The following is a 24,122-nucleotide window of genomic DNA, read 5'->3' as shown; positions in this document are numbered from 1 at the left end:
AAATACACACATACACACACACACACACACACACACACACACACACACACACACAACCACAAATACAACTCAAATATGTGAGTGGCCATGTGTGTGTGAGAATTGTGCTTGTGTGAATGTTTGTGTTTTCTACATCAGGAGGAGGGCTGCCTGACAGCTTAAATATTTTAAGTCTTCTTCATTGTGCCTGTCTGTGACACTCTGCAACATTTAAAATAAAGAATATTTTGTAAGATAAATAATACAAAAGTTTACATTATTTTATATACATTTCTGAGATACAGCTACATAAATACTATGGTTTTCAATATACAAAAAAATAAAATATGTAATCCCTTGTTCAAACTGTGAAACAGTCCTCAATGAATTCTTTGACAAAATGATAACACTTTTCCACCAGAAGGGTGAAAAGCAATCTTCACTGAACCAACCTCCATGTTATGCCTTTTATTTTATTGTTAATTTTTCACCCAATATACTCTAGTGTTTAGACATGAATTAGAATCAGACTCCTCTCATACACAAATATAAAATTTTATCTTTGTGCAATCCAGTTCAATAACGAGCTGGCATACAGGTGTACTTCTCATTAATGTAAGTCATAATCAGTAATTTCTGTTCATTATATGTACATACCTTGATGAAGGCACAGCATCAATTCTGTGTCCTGTATCAAAAGAATTTATGGCTTCACGGGACAAGATACGCCTCCGATCATGTTCAGGTTCCGCAACAGTCCCACCTGACACTGAAAGACATGATGCAACAATAACACCTAAAAAAATGCTTTTAGTCTAGAAGTACAAAAAGAATGACATAAAAGCAAACTTCCCCTGTACATAGCAATAAATCTGTAGAGGTAACAGAAACTTAAAACGTGAAAAATTAGCTGCGACAGCAATCACATTAGCACGAACACTGACAAGTATTACATCCCTGGCCCAACAACACTGCCAAATTCCTAACAAGTTGTCCACATTAGGGGAAAAATGGACGTGAAGGGGCAATGTCAACTATTGCTAGAAACAAAATTCACATTTAAGGCAGAATGCAAGTGATGAACACAGGCCAATGAAACATCTATTTTTTAAAAAAAAAAAAAAAGTCATGGATACATTGGTCGAGAATTTCAAAATTAAATGCTATTTCATTTTTCAGTTCACTGACAAAATATGGAAATACAAAGATAGTGCCATCACAGTAGGGCAACGAAGTGAACATGATTATTTCGAAGTTGTACTAATGAAGTGATTACACAATTTTTTAAAACTATGTTACATAACAAAACCGTAGACAGGAATATAGTCCCAACTGGACAATAAACACTGACATGGATCACCGCACACAACAAGTACATAACCAGGCTTAGGACCAAGCAGATTATGGATATCTATGATTACTGTAGGCTGGTATTTTGTGTACATGATGGTAGCTTCCCATCTAGAACAAGAGAGATTACTATATTATGTAACTGACAGCCAGTAAATGCTAGCATATAAACATAGCAATGTGCTCATCCATAAATACAATGTAACATAGTATAACAGTTATAAACTGCAAAATAATAAAGCAGCTGGATAAGACTGGATTGATGAGAAAAATTGTAAGCTGTGGATGGTACTTGTGCAAGGGTTTAAAAAAAAAAAAAAAAAAAAAAAACAAGGCATGGAAGGGGGTGGGAGGAGGGAGTGAAGGGGCGCAGATGGGGGAAAGAGGGAGAGAAAGAGAAGACAGAAAACAAATTTAAAAGAACAAATGACATAATACATCTACACGTAGAAAGTTCCAACTGAAAGATAAACATTGATTTAGGTCGAAAGCGGACATAGGGTCATATAGGTACAGGTACACATAATGGTAGGCTCACAAATAGAGCAAAAGAAGTTATTATGTTATCTAATTGACAGCTATAAATCAAAATACATGATCATTGTTTAGTACTGAATACATGTTAAGATACATCATACGTACATAACACAGGCCAACAGCTTTCAAAGTGATCCAACAAAACAGCTGGATAATGTTGGATTCATGAGAACATTATACACAGTGGGTGGTACTTTCGTAAGATAAGTGATATAAGAAACCAATTGGGGGGTGGGAGTTGTGAGATTGAAGAGGGGGAAGGGGAAGAGGGGGCAAAGGGGTTGGAGGGGAAGGTGATATAGGGGACAAGGGATGGGCATGGGGTAGGGGGGGAGAAGGACAGCGATAAGAAATATATTTTTTTGGGAATAACAGCTCATTATGTACAAAATACATAAAATATATAAAAACTTAACAGTATAACTTAACAGTGGAAGATAATAGAAACTGCTCTTGACCACAACATGGCTCGCAGCACAAAACAAGAACTTAACCAGGAGTAGGGTTGTACATGTCAGAATGGCATCAGCTGCTCAGGTGGGCATCTGAGGTGTTTTTCCTGCAGGTAAAACAAGAAATGTCAGGATTCCGGGAAAAAAATGGGTTTTATTTGCAAGAACTACAACAAGGGGACACAATATTCATTAAAACTGGCTACAGCCGCGGAATGAACTGCATATGGCATGGAAAGAGCATTTCGCTCTCTATAGGAAGGACTGGTGGACACATCCAGATGGTAAGGAAGCTGGCAGGTAAGACAATGACCTGCTGTTGCGGCCGCTACCTCACTGACCCTCTTACATACCTCACATGATGGCACCCAGTCCTCCCATTGGTGAGTCTGTGGCAGAAAGTTGGCATCTTTCACTCAGCAATACCATGGTGGCATCACTCGCTCAGTGTAATAGCGTGGGAGCCAACCACACATACTGTGGAGTAGTTTATGTAACTGCTCACGCCACTGCCTGAGGCTAAGTTAAAATGATGGAAGTAGAATATAATAATTTTTTTTACAATTATTACCAGTTATAATGTACAGGATTGAACAGATAATGGATATCTATGGTTACTCTATATAGGTGTTACATGTACATGAGGTAGGCTCATACCTAGAGCAAGAGAGATTATTACATGAACTAACTGACAGCCAGTAAATGGAAGCATATATACAAAGCTTAGTAGTGAGCACATCCTTACATACAACATAGGCATGTAACGTAATATAACAGTTATGAAGTGGGAATTAACAACACAAGTAGATTATATTGGATTCCTAAGGAAAATTATAAGCAACAAATTGTACTTTTGTAAGGTAAATAACTTAAGAAAAACCTAATTCGGGGGGAGGGAAGGGAGGAAGATAAGATATGGGGAGAAGGGAAGGTAGAAAACAAATTTAAAAGAACAAGTGACTCAAGAAAACTACAAAACTATGGACTACCTCATCCCCCACCTTACCCCGCTCCCTCACTGGGTAGGTTGTTGGGTTTTCAGGTTATTTACTTAAATGAAAGTATCATTCATTGCTTATAATTTTTCTCATGAATATAGTCTCATCCATTTGTTATGTTAGTTTGCACTTTATAGCTGTTATACTACATTATGTGCCTATGTTTTATCTAAGGATGTGCCTGGTACAAAGCTGTGTGAATATGTTTCCATTCATTGGCTCTCAATTACATAATGTAATAATATTTTTTGCTCTACGTATGAGCCTACTATCATGTACATGTAATACCTATATATAGTAATTATAGATATCTGTAATCTATTCTACCCAATGCCTGGTTATGCACTTGTTTTGTGCTTTGAGCCATGTTACGCCATTTTGATAGTGGCAAAGATTCGGAAAATTTTTGAAGTTTCTGCACTGTGCTGCTGACCCATCACTGCGTAGCAAATATGTGTGATTTTTCCAAGGCGACACTTTAGATCTTCTATTAATTTCTCTATAAAAGCATGTACAGCAATTGTGTTATGTTTCAGGCTGACACTTATTGTGCAGTAGCTGATGCTGTTGATGTCCAAGTTATTTCTAGAAGGTACACAACAAATGGGTGTAAAGCTGCTTGGCTGTTATTCCAGTGAAAACCTTGAGCTTCATTTTGCACAATGAATGAATAATTTTCAGCAAAATCAATTAATATGATCAGTTCAGCTGGCCTGAGGCTTTCTTTAATGCATCTGAGGTGCTTGCTTTGGTGCTTTGCAATATGATGATGAGTGGAAAGCTTGTCAATTTTTGGAATCAGGTCTTCAGTAAAATTCTCAGCAGTCATCTGCTTAGTTTCTAATGTATCTCTGTCAATGTGCCCTCACTGTTTGAACTCAACCATATCATCTGGATCACTGTCTTCACTACTGTTTTCTAAAATCTATTGCAGAAGTTCTTTTCCTTGCCAAATTTCACACTGATGAAATATTCAGTCTTTGGATTCCAAATCACACCCTCTTTTAGCAATCAGGTTCTTCTAACCTTATTTAATTGGACTGCTCTTAAGCATCAATTTTACACTTTGGTATGAATTGCAAACACAGACTGAGTGGGTTCCCGCAGCACCTACAGTGATGCATAATTTTGGCCTCAATTCACAAAATTTGGAAAATCCAATTTCAGGCCTGTGCTGAAGTCGGTACACTGCAAACTTTTCTTTCAAATTATTCCTTAGAAGGTATTTTTGCATCAAAACTTTCTTTCCATCTATTCTAATTGATACACAGTCTTTCTTATGTAGGAAAATTTTGCTAAATTTACATTTTGAAAAAATGTTACTATTCTGGAAAAATGTTACTAATCTTTCTTCTACAGCACCTGGAATCTTCTTGCCACATTTGTTCTTTGCCAGAGCTAATACACTATTTTCTGCCTTTAACTTCCTAATTGTTTTGTGCTTTGAGCCATGTTACGCCATTTTGATAGTGGCAAAGATTCGGAAAATTTTTGAAGTTTCTGCACTGTGCTGCTGACCCATCACTGCGTAGCAAATATGTGTGATTTTTCCAAGGCGACACTTTAGATCTTCTATTAATTTCTCTATAAAAGCATGTACAGCAATTGTGTCATGTTTCAGGCTGACACTTATTGTGCAAGTTATTTCTAGAAGGTACACAACAAATGGGTGTAAAGCTGCTTGGCTGTTATTCCAGTGAAAACCTTGAGCTTCATCTTGCACAATGAATGAATAATTTTCAGCAAAATCAATTAATATGATCAGTTCAGCTGGCCTGAGGCTTTCTTTAATGCATCTGAGGTGCTTGCTTTGGTGCTTTGCAATATGATGATGAGTGGAAAGCTTGTCAATTTTTGGAATCAGGTCTTCAGTAAAATTCTCAGCAGTCATCTGCTTAGTTTCTAATGTATCTCTGTCAATGTGCCCTCACTGTTTGAACTCAACCATATCATCTGGATCACTGTCTTCACTACTGTTTTCTAAAATCTGTTGCAGAAGTACTTTTCCTTGCCAAATTTCACACTGATGAAATATTCAGTCTTTGGATTCCAAATCACACCCTCTTTTAGCAATCAGGTTCTTCTAACCTTATTTAATTGGACTGCTCTTAAGCATCAATTTTACACTTTGGTATGAATTGCAAACACAGACTGAGTGGGTTCCCGCAGCACCTACAGTGATGCATAATTTTGGCCTCAATTCACAAAATTTGGAAAATCCAATTTCAGGCCTGTGCTGAAGTCGGTACACTGCAAACTTTTCTTTCAAATTATTCCTTAGAAGGTATTTTTGCATCAAAACTTTCTTTCCATCTATTCTAATTGATACACAGTCTTTCTTATGTAGGAAAATTTTGCTAAATTTTCATTTTGAAAAAATGTTACTATTCTGAAAAAATGTTACTAATCTTTCTTCTACAGCACCTGGAATCTTCTTGCCACATTTGTTCTTTGCCAGAGCTAATACACTATTTTCTGCCTTTAACTTCCTAGTTGTTTTTATATTCTTTCTGAAATGCCAAATTCTTGCACTGTCTCTCTAATATTCCAAATTTGAGGTACTAATGTCAAAATCTCAATTTTTTCATGCTGACTTGACAATTGCAACTATTGGTTCAGTTCTTTAAGCAGCTACTTAAAATCTTCACAATCAGGGCATGCCTTGCTTGTACTGGATGTCTGAAAAGCTTTTGGGTTGATGCCTCCAGTGGCACCAATGTTATTCACAACTGCCTCTTGAGTTTCACTTATTTTTCTTTTTACATAACCTTTAGCATCCCTTGTTGATAGTCTCTGAAATTTTAGAGAGGAGATGTCAAAAGCAGTTAAGACTTGCATTGAGTGATTCTGCTGGGTATAACTCTGCTTCATCTTCTGACTGGGATGAAGATGACTGAGATTTTTCTTCTTTTCTAGCTTAATTTTTTTTTTCTACACGTTCGACAGATCTTCTGACTAAGTTTCACATCACTCTTTGTTGCAGCTTTCAATTTGCTATTTCTACAGTAACAATCCACAAACTATTTTTTACAGAATGGCTCGTTGCACCAGAAGGGTTACAACAGGATATCTGTAGAAGCTCAGATTTGTCTAAAAGTATTATTTTGTGATGAAAGCATATTTGTCCATTTTCAGTATGACATATTTCACCTTTTAGCAATTGTTGTTGTTCTGCTGAAAATTCTTTGATATGTTTGAAGACCTGTTGATGTGTATATGTTTTCATATGACATGCAGCATTATGTGCAAGGCCAATACTACATGGCATTGAAAGATTTTTGATATCCATTAAACTACAATTCAATTTTTAATCCTAACTGCAACCTAACCTAACCTAACCTAACCTAACTTTGCGTTCAATATTTGATAAAGCAAAAGTTATGTATATTTTCAACTGGAAAATATTAAACAGTCATAGATAATTAAACCCTCCCACAGCACACCACCTTATCGTAGGCACCTTCAGTGCTGGGTGGGAGGGTTTGCATGCTCTCGTGAGGTCGAGAGCGTGCTGATGGTAGCGTAGCTACTGGCAGGTCACCCAAGATGGAGTGGTTATGACTGAAGAACTTGATGAAGTGTGTCCCACACCATATGGGAGGGGGGACCTACTGGATAGGTTGTCAACCCCACTAGGGAGCTAACCCCGAATGAAGGACCCAGTCCTCCAGGGTGGGGGTGAAGCACAGGGTTGATACCCCTGCCTTGTAAAAAATCTGTTATTGTGAGTACTTCAACAAGAAATGCTGGACTGCCCCTACAAAGACAAACTGTGCTAGGAAACAGGAATATGGATATAAAGTCTCTCTGAGTCCAAGGATGTAGGAGAACCATGCTGGAGAGGGCATAATGGAGGAAACTAGTTGTGAGGCTAAGGCCCACACAGGGTTGTAAAGCCGTGAGAAGAAGAAGAAGAAGAAGAAGAAGAAGAAGAAGAAGAAGAAGAAAGTAATGGAAACTTTTGTATGGAATTTGGGAATAGAACTGGAAAAAAAAATTTAAATGACCAGATAGACATTTCTAAAAAGTAAGACACCTTGAAATAATTTGTACTTGCAGAAAAAGACATTTATGTAGTACTGACAACAGACTTTACATCATTTAAAAAAGCAGATATTAAGGGTGGTGAGCACCAACCAGGAGTAAGTGAAACTTAAGTAGTGAGTTACTAAGAGAGAAGGTAATTGGTGACTTCCAGTTTATAGTACTGAATTAAAGGAGTAAATTACTCTGGGAGTAAATTTTTCATTTAATTCTGAAGTACATTTATTTACTCCAGTAATATCCATCATACTACTGCTGGAAGGGCTTTTAACAGTGTGATAAACAGTTTAATTGCATTATAGCCACTGTAAATGCCCATGCCACAGAGCCAAGAAAATATATCAAAGAACAAAAGGGGAATTCTATCGAACTGGTGGATTCCCAAATGTCATAGGGGCCATAGATTGTGTACATATACCCATACTTTGACTTCTGAGGCACAAGCAGAACTATACAGAAATTGCAAGAATTTCTTTTCTATCAATACACAAATCATCTGCGATGCCAATATGAAGATTTTGAATGTGGTAAGCTGTTGGCTGGGTTGCACACATGATGCATGCATTTGGGGCATTAGTAGAGTTGCTGCAGAATTTGAAAATAGACAGTATGATGGGTTGCTTGTTAGAGATAGTGGATATGCTCTCTCCAAACATCCTATGATGTCTGCATTCAGAGCCCACACAGGAGCCGAATGGCGCTACAATAGGGCCCATATTGCTATCAGATGTGTAATAGAGTGAGCGTTCAGTGTTCGGAAGAAACGTTTCCAAATTCTTACTAAAACAATGCTATTTATACCAAACAAGTGCGGAAATGTTATTGTGGCTGCTGCAGTTCTACACATCTTTGGAATATTAGTCAGAGATATGTTTCACCCTGATGCTGTGGAGGTGAGTGACATTGAAAATTATGCATTTCAGCCAGAAGAACATGCTACAGGCCAAGCTGTCAGAAAATCTATTATACCTAATTATGTTAATTGAAATTATAACTAGTTTGCGAGTAAAATTAGAAGTTAATGTAAAGACTTTTCCTTCTTAAATGAATACATAAGCCCCTGGGTTGTCATTAGTGCTGTGACAGTGGCTTATTTTATTTATATGTAATTTTATAGTTATGATTAACATTTTCATATGATTTCTTAATTGAGTATACAAAGTCATACAATGTTTTGATAATTCCTAAGAAAAAAGACTTCTTTTATAAGATTGCAAATTCAGATAAATATTCGAATGTGGTATTAACAAAAGTTAGAACCGACACTGAAATGATAAACACACATAATCTGCCATACAAGAAACAAGATGTTTCATACATATGAATATTGTCTTATTCATTCAAAAAACCCCAAATTTCTTGAGCACATTGGCTGTAGAACTGGAACCTGAACTTTGCTCCATTACGTTCTTGAACTTACTCATCATTTCCATTTTATGGTTATGCTCTTCTTCCATGATTTCTCTTTGTCTTTCTATTAATACCATTTTGCACTCTATTCCTCTTGTATTAAATGCATTTTTAAGGAATGAAGCTCGTCTGCTTTTTTTCAGCAACTCTCGGTTCTTCACTACAACTATTTTTCCCTCCCTCTTTTGCTGTGCATATATTCTGATAAGCTACTACCAGAGAATGCAGGCCAAGGGTTCATGACTTTGAGATGAAATTGCACCTTCAGTAGTTTCACTGTTACCTTCAGAGGAGTTATCACTGAAGTTCCTTGAAAGTATCACATTATCTTCAGATGTGTTATTGTCATTAACTCCAGCTATCCACTTGAAAACTTGTGGGATCATATAATCAACCATTTGGCTTATATCGTCGATCTTCGTCTCACTTACTCCACCACCAGTTTGAAATTGTTCTCAATTACATTTAGCTTTCATTTTCTTTGCTTTTGCTTTCATGTCCTTCCAAATTACTTTATGCCGCTCTTGTGAGCTTTGTGTAAGAGCTTCTGCATTGTATCCGATGTGTATTTTTTCCCATGCATCCTTTTTCCTTTTTAGCATGTTGGCATCATGCTCTCTTTTACATTTTCTGGTATGTTTTTTGAACATTTCTTGGCTACCTCCATGTTGCTACTAGCTCGTATCTCAAACTGATGCTTAAATTAATACGTGTCACCAACCAACAATGGACATTGGTAGCTGTAGAAGGTGGGGTTAACAATAGATTCATCCATTAGTAGCACATTTCTTTTTCATAATACATAGATATTATCATTAATTGGTATAACATTTGTTGTTGTTGTTGTGGTCTTCAGTCCTGAGACTGGTTTGATGCAGCTATCCATGCTACCCTATCCTGTGCAAGCTGCTTCATCTCCCAGTACTTACTGCAACCTACAACCTTCTGAATCTGCTTAGTGTATTCATCTCTTGGTCTCCCTCTACGATTTTTACCTTCCACGCTCCCCTCCAATGCTAAATTTGTGATCCCTTGATGCCTCAGAACATGTCCTAAAAACTGGTCCCTTCTTCTTGTCAAGTTGTGCCACAATCTCCTCTTCTCCCCAATTCTATTCAATACCTCCTCATTAGTTATGTGATCTAACCATCTTATCTTCAGCATTCTTCTGTAGCACCACATTTCGAAAGCTTCTATTCCCTTCTTGTCCAAACTATTTATCGTCCATGTTTCACTTCCATACATGGCTACACTCCATACAAATACTTTCAGAAACGACTTCCTGACACTTAAATCTATACTCGATGTTAACAAATTTCTCTTCTTCAGAAACGCTTTCCTTGCCATTGCCAGTCTACATTTTATATCTTCTCAACTTCGACCATCATCAGTTATTTTGCTCCCCAAATAGCAAAACTCTTTTACTACTTTAAGTGTCTCATTTTCTAATCTAATTCCCTCAGCATCACCCGACTTAATTCGACCTACTCAGAATTTTTCTTTTGTTTCCTTTACTGCTTGCTCAATTTACAGCCGTCTGCTTCACGTCTGCTGTGCAGCGAGCTACCTTAATTTAAGTATTAACTGTATTTTTCTTACTTGTCACTCTTTCTTCCGTGTGTTTTTGCTTTTAGGAAGCTTTAATTGTCGAGTGCTATAAATAGTGTTGCATAGATTTCGTGTTTGTTTTGAATACAGTCAGAGAGTCCCTTTAGTCAGCCATAGTGCCAGTAGTGTCAGTGTCGTTCTAACCGTCGTCTGCTACACGTCTGCTGTGCAGCGAGCTACCTTAATTTAAGTATTACCTATATTTTTCTTACTTGTCACTTCTTCTTCCGTGTATTTTTGCTCTTAGGAAGCTTTAATTGTCGAGTGCTATTAATAGTGTTCCATAGATTTCATTGCTGTTTTGAATACAGTCAGAGAGAGTCCCTTTAGTCAACCATAGTGCCAGTAGTGCTAGTGTATGTTTTCAATACAGTCCAGAGACAGGTAGTGCTATTTTCATTGTTTTCTACAAGAAGTGGCTAGCAATCGCAGTTTAGTCAATAATCAGCCGCCTTTTGTGAATTAGCAGTCTAGTTAAAAGTTGATTAACTCTCTACAGTAAATTGATTTCTTAGGATGGATAGGATGTGTGACTGCTGTGCACGGATGCAGGAGGAGCTGGCCACTGTTCGCGAACAGCTGAACGTGTTGATGGCCGCGGTCAGCCGTCTTCAGGCTGCTGCCTCGGAGTCTAGCAGCAGTGGGGAGTCTGGTGCGTCGCAAGGTACACCCCAGGTGTTACATGCTTCACCCACTGTCCCTGCTGTCGAGACATCTTCGCGGGTACTGGGCGCGGTTGGGCCACCCTCTCCCCAAGGGGAGTGGCGGGTTCAGCGGCGCATGAGGCGGAGGGTAAATGTGGAGGCTGGCTGTGTGGCATCGCCCGCTCTGCCTGTGAGTGGACATGTGGCTGCTCTTTCAGCAAGGTCCGAGCAGGCGCACGGGGGGAGGGGTTTATTAGTTATTGGGAGCTTCAACGTTAGGGGGATGATGGAGCCCCTTAGGGAAATAGCGGAAAGGTTGGGGAAGAAGGCCATCGGCACAAATGACTCCTGCCGTCTTGGTTCAGAGGTCATCCTCAGTTCGTACAGGCGGTTGGCGGAATTGGTGAAGGCGGAAAGCCTTGCTCGTGGGGTGGAATCAGAGCTAACTATTTGTAGTATCGTTCCCAGAACTGATCGCGGTCCTCTGGTTTGGAGCCGAGTGGAAGGCTTAAACCAGAGGCTCAGACGATTCTGCGGGGATCTGGGGTGCAAATTTCTCGACCTCCGCTATCGGGTGGAGAAATGTAGGGTCCCCCTGAATAGGTTAGGCGTGCACTACACGCCGGAAGCGGCTACAAGGGTAGCGGAGTACGTGTGGAATGCACATGGGGGTTTTTTAGGTTAGAGAATTCCCTCCCTAGGCCCGACAAGACGCCTCCTGAGACGCGGCAAGGTAGGAGTAGGCAAAATGCAACAGGGAATAACAATATTAATGCGCTAATAGTAAACTGCAGGAGCGTCTATAGAAAGGTCCCAGAACTGCTCACATTAATAAACGATCACAACGCCCATATAGTACTAGGGACAGAAAGTTGGCTGAAACCAGACGTAAACAGTAATGAAATCCTAAACTCAGATTGGAATGTATACCGCAGATACAGGCTGGACAGTGAAGGGGGAGGCGTGTTTATAGCGATAAGAAGTGCAATAGTATCGAAGGAAATTGACAGAGATCCGAAATGTGAAATGATTTGGGTGAAGGTCACGGTTAAAGCAGGCTCAGACATGGTAATTGGATGTCTCTATAGGCCCCCTGGCTCAGCAGCTGTTGTGGCTCAGCACCTGAAGGATAATTTGTAAAATATTTCGAGTAGATTTCCCCACCATGTTATAGTTCTGAGTGGAGATTTTAATTTGCCGGATATAGACTGGGAGACTCAAATGTTCATAACGGGTGGCAGGGACAAAGAATCCAGTGAAATTTTTTAAGTGCTTTATCTGAAAACTACCTTGAGCAGTTAAACAGAGAACCGACTCGTGGCGATAACAGATTAGACCTTCTGGTGACAAACAGACCCAAACTATTTGAAACAGTTAACGCAGAACAGGGAATCAGCGATCATAAAGCGGTTACTGCATCGATGATTTCAGCCGTAAATAGAAATATTAAAAAAGGTAGGAAGATTTTTCTGTTTAGAAAAAGTGACAAAAGGCAGATTACAGAGTACCTGACGGCTCAACACAAAAGTTTTGTCTCAAGTACAGATAGTGTTGAGGATCAGTGGACAAAGTTGAAAACCATCGTACAATATGCATTAGATGAGTATGTGCCAAGCAAGATTGTAAGAGATGGAAAAGAGCCACCGTGGTACAACAACCGAGTTAGAAAACTGCTGCGGAAGCAAAGGGAACTTCACAGCAAACGTAAACATAGCCAAAGCCTTGCAGACAAACAAAAATTACGCGAAACGAAATGTAGTTTGAGGAGGGCTATGCAAGAGGCATTCAATGAATTCGAAAGTAAAGTTCTATGTACTGACTTGGCAGAAAATCCTAAGATATTTTGGTCTTATGTCAAAGCGGTAGGTGGATCAAAACAAAATGTCCAGACACTCTGTGACCAAAATGGTACTGAAACAGAGGATGACAGAATAAAGGCCGAAATACTAAATGTCTTTTTCCAAAGCTGTTTCACAGAGGAAGACTGCACTGTAGTTCCTTCTCTACATTGTCGCACAGGTGACAAAATGGTAGATATCGAAATAGACGACAGAGGGATAGAGAAACAATTAAAATCGCTCAAAAGAGGAAAGGCCGCTGGACCTGATGGGATACCAGTTCGATTTTACACAGAGTGCGCAAACTTGCCCCCTTCTTGCAGCGGTGTACCGTCGGTCTCTAGAAGAGCGTAGCGTTCTGAAGGATTGGAAAAGGGCACAGGTCATCCCCGTTTTCAAGAAGGGACGTCGAACAGATGTGCAGAACTATAGACCTATATCTCTAACATCGATCAGTTGCAGAATTTTGGAACACGTATTATGTTCGAGTATAATGACTTTTCTGGAGACTAGAAATCTACTCTGTAGGAATCAGCATGGGTTTTGAAAAAAATGGCCGTGTGAAACCCAGCTCATGCTATTCGTCCACGAGACTCAGAGGGCCATAGACACGGGTTCACAGGTAGATGCCGTGTTTCTTGACTTCCGCAAGGCGTTCAATACAGTTCCCCACAGTCGTTTAATGAACAAAGTAAGAGCATATGGACTATCAGACCAATTGTGTGATTGGATTGAGGAGTTCCTAGATAACAGAACGCAACATGTCATTCTCAATGGAGAGAAGTCTTCCAAAGTAAGAGTGATTTCAGGTGGGCCGCAGGGGAGTGTCATAGGACCATTGCTATTCACAATATACAAACGACCTGGTGGATGACATCGGAAGTTCACTGAGGCTTTTTGCAGCTGATGCTGTGGTGTATCGAGAGGTTGTACCAATGGAAAATTGTACTGAAATTCAGGAGGATCTGCAGCGAATTGACGCATGGTGCAGGGAATGGCAATTGAATCTCAATGTAGACAAGTGTAATGTGCTGTGAATACATAGAAAGATAGATCCCTTATCATTTAGCTACAAAATAGCAGGTCAGCAACTGGAAGCAGTTAATTCCATAAATTATCTGGGAGTACGCATTAGGAGTGATTTAAAATGGAATGACCACATAAAGTTGATCGTCGGTAAAGCAGATGCCAGACTGAGATACATTGGAAGAATCCTAAGGAAATGCAATCCGAAAACAAAGGAAGTAGGTTATAGTACGCTTGTTCGCCCACTGCTTGAATACTGCTCAGCAGTGTGGGATCCGTACCAGATAGGGTCGATAGAAAAGATAGAGAAGATCCAACGCAGAGCAGTGCGCTTCGTTACAGGATCATTTAGAAATCGCGAAAGCGTTACGGAGATGATAGATAAACTCCAGTGGAAGACTCTGCAGGAGAGACGCTCAGTAGCTCAGTACAGGCTTTTGTTAAAATTTCGAGAACATACTTCACCGAAGAGTCAAGCAGTATATTGCTCCCTCCTACGTATATCTCGCAAAGAGACCATGAGGATAAAATCAGAGAGATTAGAGCCCACACAGAAGCATACCAACAATCCTTCTTTCCACGAACAATACGAGACTGGAATAGAAGGGAGAACCGATAGAGGTACTCAGGGTACCCTCCGCCACACACCGTCAGGTGGCTTGCGGAGTATGGATGTAGATGTAGAATAACATCGGGGAGAGGCTACAACTCTGTCTCACTCCATTCCCAACCACTACTTCCATTCATGCCCCTCGACTCTTATAACTGCCATCTGGTTTCTGTACAAATTGTAAATAGCCTTTCGCTCCCTGTATTTTACTCCTACCACCTTTAGAATTTGAAAGAGAGTATTCCAGTCAACATTGTCAAATGCTTTCTCTAAGTCTACAAATGCTAGAAACGTAGGTTTGCCTTTCCTTAATCTATTTTCTAAGATAAGTCGTAGGGTCAGTATTGCCTTATGTGTTCCAATACTGACCCTACGACTTATCTTAGAACATTTAGATTTTCCAATTTTAATAATTCAGTTTAATAATCTTTTCTAGCTTTTAAAATTATAGCGATGAAAATAAATTACACAAAGGGTTGTAACGAAGCAAGCTGGGATAATTTTAATTACCCTCTTGTTTTGCCATCTGCCTCCTTAAATAAGCCAATATAACCCAGATCCACACTCACACTTTAAGTCGTCAGAATATTAGAACATGGGGACCTGAGTGAAAGGACTGACAAAACAGGAATTTTAAGTCAAAATTGAGAGAAGCTGCTGTTATGTGTTGCTATAGCAACCAAACATAATACGACAAGGGAATTACTCCAAGAAATTGGAACAGGTTCAAGTATCCAATGGAACGAAATTTAAATGGAAAAACATTGAAGAAATGAAAAATTCACAACGATAAAAATAGTAAAGAAGATTTCGACGTATTTGTCTAAGAAGAAGTATGCATAGAATGCTTCAGCTAAGAACATCCAGTGCGGGGAGTATACAGCTCTCACATACATCGTAGGGACACAGGCACAGAAACCAATATACATCCGATGCCGCTGCACCAGCTACTGTTCACCGGTGTTGACCTCCCTCCACATCTGCTCACCTACGCAACGAGAATCCTACGCCGGGTGAGCGTGGAACAGAACTTGATTACTTTAGCACGAAGTGGTACAAGATACTGTTGAGTGAACTGTTATTGTGAAATTATCATATTTAAAGTTAGTTTTAAATGCTTACAAGAGCTAAGGCATAAAAAAGTATGAAAAATATGAAACAGGTTAGGGAAATTCAAGACCCCACTATGGCCATGATAATTAGAAAAGAAGTGCCTGACTGGGCTGAGTTGATAAACTTAGTCAATTAAATATTTCTTTAAATATGTCTGCTTGTGTCTGTATATGTGTGGATGGATATGTGTGTGTGTGTGTGCGAGTGTATACCCGTCCTTTTTTCCCCCTAAGGTAAGTCTTTCTGCTCCCGGGATTGGAATGACTCCTTACCCTCTCCCTTAAAACCCACATCCTTTTGTCTTTCCCTCTCCTTCCCTCTTTCCTGATGAGGCAACAGTGTGTTGCGAAAGCTTGAATTTTGTGTGTATGTTTGTGTTTGTTTGTGTGTCTATCGACGTGCCAGTGCTTTCGTTTGGTAAGTCACATCATCTTTGTTTTTAGATATATATAAGTTAATTTCATGATTTAAACAAATAATTCAGCTTAACCCTTGTAGCAGAAGAAGCTGTTAAAAAGACACAATTTTTTATGTATTCTGTTAATTTAATGAGTTAAGTTTTAATTGTAATTTCTGTAAATTTAACTTTAAACAATGTGTAGTTTTGGCACCTATTATTGTGATGATATATAAGGGCCTGATTTTTGGTCACGAGACAGTCAGTCCACTGCCAAGTTTCAGACGAGAAACTTGTGTTGCTTAGAACGACAACAATGCATCAACTTAGCAGTGAAATATGTGTTACAACAATAGGCAGTGCGTTAAAGCAATGACAGTGACTGTTCAAATTATTTGAAAGACTGTGAACTACGTGGTTATGTTTTCACTGCTCATTGTAGCAGTATGTGGAGGTTCACCTGCAAACTATTAATGAGGCTTATGGTAAGTTTAAACAACAGCGCACTAGCCATACATATGTAACTGTGTATTATTGGGGGGTTGTGCAAAGTGAAAGTAAACTACAGTGAAATGCAAATGTGTACCTATTGGCTACGCATTTACAGTAGTCAGTGCCCAATTTACAAACCCTGTTTTTCAGCCAGTGTAGCAACACAGTACATCAACACTGAGGACAATCAATGAAGAGATAAAAAGGAGGCATAACTGCTACAGCGTGATGCAATAATATCTTCTGACAATCGATATTTTCCGCAAAGGAATGTAATGCATGTGCTACCAGTGTGCAGAAATGGCTTACTTCTTTAGTAAAAAGGCATTACTACTTTAGTTACAACTACAGAAGTAAATAGAAATTGAGCTTTCCATTAGTTAATAAAAGAGTATATTACTACAGAAGTAATTTACTAAAGTGGTCCAGACTAAATAAGTATTTATTTACTACAAGAGTAATTTATACTAGTTTGGTGCTCACCACTCTAAATCTGAACATTTTTCACTACACAACTGTGTGCTTCAGAATAATTGTTGAAGCATGTATTTGAACTCCATTGTTGCCAGTAATCTTGCCAGTCTCAAAAATAAAAACAACTTCTTCTGATCAAACAAAGTGAGCTCTTCTCAATGGTGCGAATGACAATACGATTTACTGATCCCTTCTGAGATATGACCTCTTGAAACTTTGAACCTAGATAACTCAGTTATTATTTGAGTAATCTAGGCGCCAATTGTGGAGCTTTTTGATATGCTTACAGGCTCCAAATGAGTAAAGAATCAGCTTTAGAAAGTTATTCTTTCAGTAGATACAAGCTGATAAAGTATAGACAAAATGTTTTATGACACGACACTTTGATAGCACATTATGATGAACTTACCTTAATCTGAACTTTAGTTCTGAAACTAAGCTACTCTACCCAAAAAGTTGAACAGAATCACCAAGATGCAGCATGACATGTCTTTTAGATCATGAGCAATGATAAAACAAAGTTGATAATTTATTCTGCATTATTGTACAACTTTTATACACAAGGAACCACATTATCTGAATAATAAAAGTAGCATAGTGGTGCTATGGATATTTTATACAGCAAATTTTATAAATTTGATGAATGAGTATGGAGCTGTGTTATTGAAATTGGAGCATGTTCATCATATGTTGACAAGACTCATATGTAATTATATTCCTGGGGGGTATGTAACTTTTATTATTCAGATAACATGGTTCCTTGTGTATAATAGTTGTTCAATAATACACATTACTACCTTAATGTTATTCTAGCTGTAAAATACAGATCTGAGAATCTGAAAATGACAACAAGTTACTGTCAAAACAGGTCACCAAATAAACTATTTCACATCAAGTGATCTTGGCTTCTAATGTTATAAATTATAAAATTAGATAGACCCACCACTAGATGTAAATTATACAAAGGTAGATATTTTTGGGTGTGAAAACTGCTTTTTCATACAGACATTAATGACCAGTTAAATGAAACCAAGAAAATAGTAGCAGGGAAACACTACTAAAAAATCTTAAGTTCTATAGCAGGGACACAAATACTTACTATAGTTTGCAGTACACAAAAAAATATATATAACATCCTTGATCAAGCTTTGAAACTGTCCTAAACGAATTCTTCAGTAGAATAACAACACTTTTCCACAAGAAGAGTAAAGAGCAATCTTTTCAGTGAACCAAGTTCCAAGTTAAATATATACTTCCCTACTATGTTATTGTGAACTTTTAACCCCATGTATTCTAGAGGTTGGACACAGTCTTAAACAAAAATAAATCATAAAACAAAGATATGCTAAAATTTTAATTCATTCATACAGACATATGACTGTGTTAAATGAGAGGACAGGACATGTGGTTGGTCTGGCTCTGATAAAGAAATCATACTGCAATTTGTCTGAAGTGATTCAGTACAATCACGGAAAACCTAAGTAGGGATGGTCACACAGGACATGAGCCTCCATTTTCCTGAATGTGAAGCCAGAGTCTTCACAAATGCACTATCACACCTCATTTCGTTATACACGACATGCATTTTTTGTGTTTGTACATTCTTGGAAAAAGTTAGTTTGGTAATGAAAAAAAATTGTACACTGTTTGTTAGCTTCTTCACACTTTTCTTTGCACACAAGTATACACACTTGAGGATGTCATGCACCAAGTAAAGGAGGAAAAAATAAATAAACGAAACAGAGGTGAAACAGAAAAAAAGACGAGTGCCAATTACAAATGAAAATAATAGCAGGCAACAAGGCCTACAAATCAAAGCAGAATGTTACCACTAACCTAATGAGCTACTACCATTATCAATAACAAAATTACAAAAAAAGTGACAATACTACACCTCTGGAGAAAACAGAGAACCAAAAAAATTAAATTAAAAGAACATATAATAATCTAAACTCAGTCTTAAGTGGAATGTATCTTACACTATTGAACAGTCACTCACTTCCTGTAAAAGGCAATGATTTTGCCAAGAAAGGCATCATAGTACTGAATCTAAAGTCAATTTTAATAAGAATAGATGTCTGTTTCACTCCTGCAAACTTTATGTGATGAAAAACAGATGATGTTCTAAAACTCCAGATCCCACAAGTTATCATCAGTATAAGATATCTAAAAATGTGATAACATTTACAGATAACACTTTATCTCCCATTCCATTTTGAAGTATCAATGTTCCATGATACAGCATCATCATTCTCAGTAGTTAAAGCACAATGCCTGTTACAAGGGCATCAAAGAGAACATGTCAACATACAGGAAATTTCCCAAAGTAATTTATTCACTCTGGCGCAACTAGAAACAAATCCTAGGAATTTTCATGGAGCAATGTTGACAGAGTAGATTTCAAATCTTTGAACAATACATTAAGCTACTGGTACATATAATGTTATTTTTATTGGTGATATATATTTTTGTTTTTCTTTTCCTGAAAAATATAATTACTGACCAAAAACTAACTTCAGCAGCTAACAAAAGAATTTTTTTCTTTCTTGTGTATTGATGTGAAATCAAACAATTTAAAGTGAACATTATATATCAGGAACAATAGGGCTCAGCTACGGAAAATCAGTATGTTTGCTTGCATTGTGCCATTAAAATACAGAAAAAAACATCAGAAAGTTAATGCTGACTGATTCTTCTGCCACTTCTAGGTAGAACAACTTCATATCTAAAGACAAGAAGCACAAAACTGTGACTATTCTAATAGCATTCATTTATTTCATTAACCAGTTCTTGGCTTAAAAAGCCATCATCAGAATTTAAATGACTATTATTGTCAAATACTGTACAATACCAGTGAACAACATTGCAACAGATACTATGCATGAAGAGATCCAAATGCAGAGTAACCTTTGATAGGGTAAAGGTAAAATAAAATGTAAAAAGTTACCCGTAAATAAATATAAAGGCAACAAACCAGAAAAAATAGAAAAACTATGGGTGTAATAATTACACTCAATGGAAGAGAAGATGTACATACAGCACAACAGCCTAATAGCCTGTATAAGGTGACACCCAAAACTAACTGGCACTGAACTGTTGTGCACGCACTTTTAGTAGTTAGGTGTTGAGCCCCTATGTGGTTTTAGTTTGTGGTCTCCCACATTACTCAGTAAGCTGTCATCAGTCAGAGTTAACTGGTTGGTTTGTGGTGCTCTGTTGTTTGCATTCCTATTTCAACCGTTTGGTGATTAATGACACGGCTGATAAGAAAAAGAAAAGAGTTTGTGTGAAATTTTGTTTTATTTTAGGGTGGAGTTGAGATTAAAGCAGTGCTTTGGAAAGCCTTTAATTATGATACTTCAAGGAAATCACATGTCTACGTGTGGTTTTCTCATTTCAAATCTGGCAACACTCAATGATGAAAACATTGCCACAATCAAATGTGCAACTGATGAAAATCGTCGAAGGGCCATTAACCAAATTTCTGAGGAAATGAAAGGGTCATGAAATTTTAACTAAAGATTTGCACATGAGATGGGTGTCTGCAAAATTTGTTCCTTGTTAGCTCACACATGACCAAAGAGAAAACCCCGTCAATGCTTGCCATGACTTGTAGAGTGAAGTGCAGAACAATATCATATTTTCTTAAAAGAACTTTGAATGGGAATGACAGTTGGTGCTTTGGGTATGATCCAAAGTCAAAGCAAGCGTTGAGCCAGTGGAATACTGAAATGTTACTAGAAACCAAGAAAGCAAGTCAAGTGCATTCCAATGTGGGAAAAAAAAAAAAAAAAAAAAAAAAAGATTTGTTTTTTCGATGTCAGTGGCATCAGCTACAAGGAGTTTATTCCTCCAGGACAAACAATGAATCAACATTTTTATCTGTATGTGTTACAAAGATTACACAAGAGTGTGTGACACAAATGACCAGAAGTGTGGAGAAACGGGAACTGGTTGCTCCACCATGACAAAGCTTAGTCCCACACAGCTCTGACGGTTCATGGAAAAAAAAAAAAACATTTTGCTTATGTCTCATCCATCCTTCTCACTTGATCTGGCTCTGCCTGACTTTTCTTTGTTTCCACGGATGAAGCACACTCTGAAAGGAAAGCGATTCAGTGATATGGATGACATTAAAGAAAACACACTGACAGCTCTGAGCGGTATCCTGCATCAAGAGTTCCAGAATAGTTTTCAGCAGTGACCAAAGTGTTGGGACAAGTGCATTAGTGCACAGGGTCACTGCTTTGAAGGGGACTAAAGTTCTGTGAAAGTAGAGTTTAATAGAAATGTAAAATAACAAAAATTCCAGTTATGTTTGGGCCCCCCTCATATAACAATGTAAATTAAATTAAAAATAACAATAAAATAAAATTAATCCAATAAATGAGTAGTGAAAAATAGTTGTAAGAGGTATTGCATATTGAAGATGATGCAGAAACAGAGTAATGGATAGAAAAGGCAACTGCAAAAGTAAATACATAAACTAAATTATATATTAAGCATACAAAACATTTCTTTTGCTTTGAGGGAGATGTATATAGAATCAAACAGCAAAATATGCGGAGCACATAGACAATCACAATAAATTAATAAATAAATACAGGAAAAGTTGAGGAATAAAATGGAACAGACAGTGAGGCTTGAGTTAGGAGAGGGGAAGTACTGACCTGTGTTTGAATATTTAACACAAATCAAGTTTCTGGTCTTTGTTTGCCAAATGGAGGGCACTGGATTGTGGCTGGTAGCTGTGGTTCTCACTTAGTGCATGCTCAGAATACATGGACTCATAATACTGCAACTTTCAGCTGTGTTCATGTTTACCCCACCTACTTGTTATGTGCCTGCCTGATTGACAAATATAAGACCCAATAACTAGCCAACAGTGGGGTATAAAAAATTAATTGTCCTGGCTGTGATAAAAGTTTATACTGCACTTGCGAAGTGCTGCTGAAATACAGGAACATCAGACCGCTAATGCTGATTCCACAGAGCAAATGCGAGATTTCAGGAGCAATCTTCTATTAAATGTTTCCACTAAGGCATCTTTGATTGATAATGACATGCAAACTTTTAGCCTTACATTGGGAATATTGACGAAAAAAGCATTAATTCTATATATTTTACCTTTCTTGTTCTTAGAAATATGCTGACAAAACGTCACCATCTGCTCACACAGAACTGAGACTTTCATTTCTGTTTCTGCAACATGTCAGCAATGCCAATACCAAAATTTGAAATATCTTGATGACGTAGAATAATGGAGAAGTACCCATTCTAGACTTATTGGTATAAAAAGTAGCAGTTGTGGCACACTGAATTTACTTGAAACTAATAGACACTGACCTAACTTTGCAAACAACCTGTTGTCATCATACATTTCAACACAACTGCATTAACAAAACTTGTAAGTAAAACATACACTCCTGGAAATTGAAATAAGAACACCGTGAATTCATTGTCCCAGGAAGGGGAAACTTTATTGACACATTCCTGGGGTCAGATACATCACATGATCACACTGACAGAACCACAGGCACATAGACACAGGCAACAGAGCATGCACAATGTCGGCACTAGTACAGTGTATATCCACCTTTCGCAGCAATGCAGGCTGCTATTCTCCCATGGAGACGATTGTAGAGATGCTGGATGTAGTCCTGTGGAACGGCTTGCCATGCCATTTCCACCTGGCGCCTCAGTTGGACCAGTGTTCGTGCTGGACATGCAGACCGCGTGAGGCGACGCTTCATCCAGTCCCAAACATGCTCAATGGGGGACAGATCCGGAGATCTTGCTGGCCAGGGTAGTTGACTTACACCTTCTAGAGCACGTTGGGTGGCATGGGATACATGCGGACGTGCATTGTCCTGTTGGAACAGCAAGTTCCCTTGCCGGTCTAGGAATGGTAGAACGATGGGTTCGACGACGGTTTGGATGTACCATGCACTATTCAGTGTCCCCTCGACGATCACCAGTGGTGTACGGCCAGTGTAGGAGATCGCTCCCCACACCATGATGCCGGGTGTTGGCCCTGTGTGCCTCGGTCGTATGCAGTCCTGATTGTGGCGCTCACCTGCACGGCACCAAACACGCATACGACCATCATTGGCACCAAGGCAGAAGCGACTCTCATCGCTGAAGACGACACGTCTCCATTCGTCCCTCCATTCACACCTGTCGCGACACCACTGGAGGCGGGCTGCACGATGTTGGGGCGTGAGCGGAAGACGGCCTAACGGTGTGCGGGACCGTAGCCCAGCTTCATGGAGACGGTTGCGAATGGTCCTCGCCGATACCCCAGGAGCAACAGTGTCCCTAATTTGCTGGGAAGTGGCGGTGCGGTCCCCTACGGCACTGCGTAGGATCCTACGGTCTTGGCGTGCATCCGTGCGTCGCTGCGGTCCGGTCCCAGGTCGACGGGCACGTGCACCTTCCGCCGACCACTGGCGACAACATCGATGTACTGTGGAGACCTCACGCCCCACGTGTTGAGCAATTCGGCGGTACGTCCACCCGGCCTCCTGCATGCCCACTATACGCCCTCGCTCAAAGTCCGTCAACTGCACATATGGTTCACGTCCACGCTGTCGCGGCATGCTACCAGTGTTAAAGACTGCGATGGAGCTCCGTATGTCACGGCAAACTGGCTGACACTGACGGCGGTGGTGCACAAATGCTGCGCAGCTAGCGCCATTCGACGGCCAACACCGCGGTTCCTGGTGTGTCCGCTGTGCCGTGCGTGTGATCATTGCTTGTACAGCCCTCTCGCAGTGTCCGGAGCAAGTATGGTGGGTCTGACACACTGGTGTCAATGTGTTCTTTTTTCCATTTCCAGGAGTGTAGATTATCTCAAGAAAATTGTTCATATCAGAAGTTTAGCCACTGTTGATCATGTCTACCAAACTGGACGTTAGTGGGGCCGCAGTAGCCAGAGGAAGTGGGTATGTGTGTGAGTTGTAATGTGTGTGTGTGCATTTTCTATTTCCAAAGAAGGCATTTTAGCTGAAAGCTTAAATGTTTAGCAGTCTTTTCATTGTGCTTGTCTGCAACTCAACACCTCATTTATGTGGTGAGTAGCAATCAATTCTTTTCATAACATTTTTGTTACTCCATCCCAGACTTTTCAAAATAAACATTTAGAGAGAGG

At 39.1% G+C, this 24,122-nt stretch overlaps 1 protein-coding gene across 1 annotated transcript in view; it reads right to left on the bottom strand.

Moving 5' to 3' along the window:
- LOC126251450 (uncharacterized) overlaps positions 1 to 24,122 on the bottom strand; it is a 106,267-nt gene that overhangs the window by 59,816 nt on the left and 22,329 nt on the right. Inside the window, exon 4 of the mRNA XM_049951921.1 lies at positions 637 to 748. Coding sequence (XP_049807878.1) covers positions 637 to 748 — 112 coding nt within the window. The remainder of the gene's footprint in view (positions 1 to 636; positions 749 to 24,122) is intronic.

Source organism: Schistocerca nitens, chromosome 1, assembly GCF_023898315.1.
Source record: "Schistocerca nitens isolate TAMUIC-IGC-003100 chromosome 1, iqSchNite1.1, whole genome shotgun sequence".
Taxonomy (NCBI): Eukaryota; Metazoa; Arthropoda; class Insecta; order Orthoptera; family Acrididae; genus Schistocerca; species Schistocerca nitens.
This window is presented reverse-complemented; position numbering and strand designations above follow the sequence as displayed.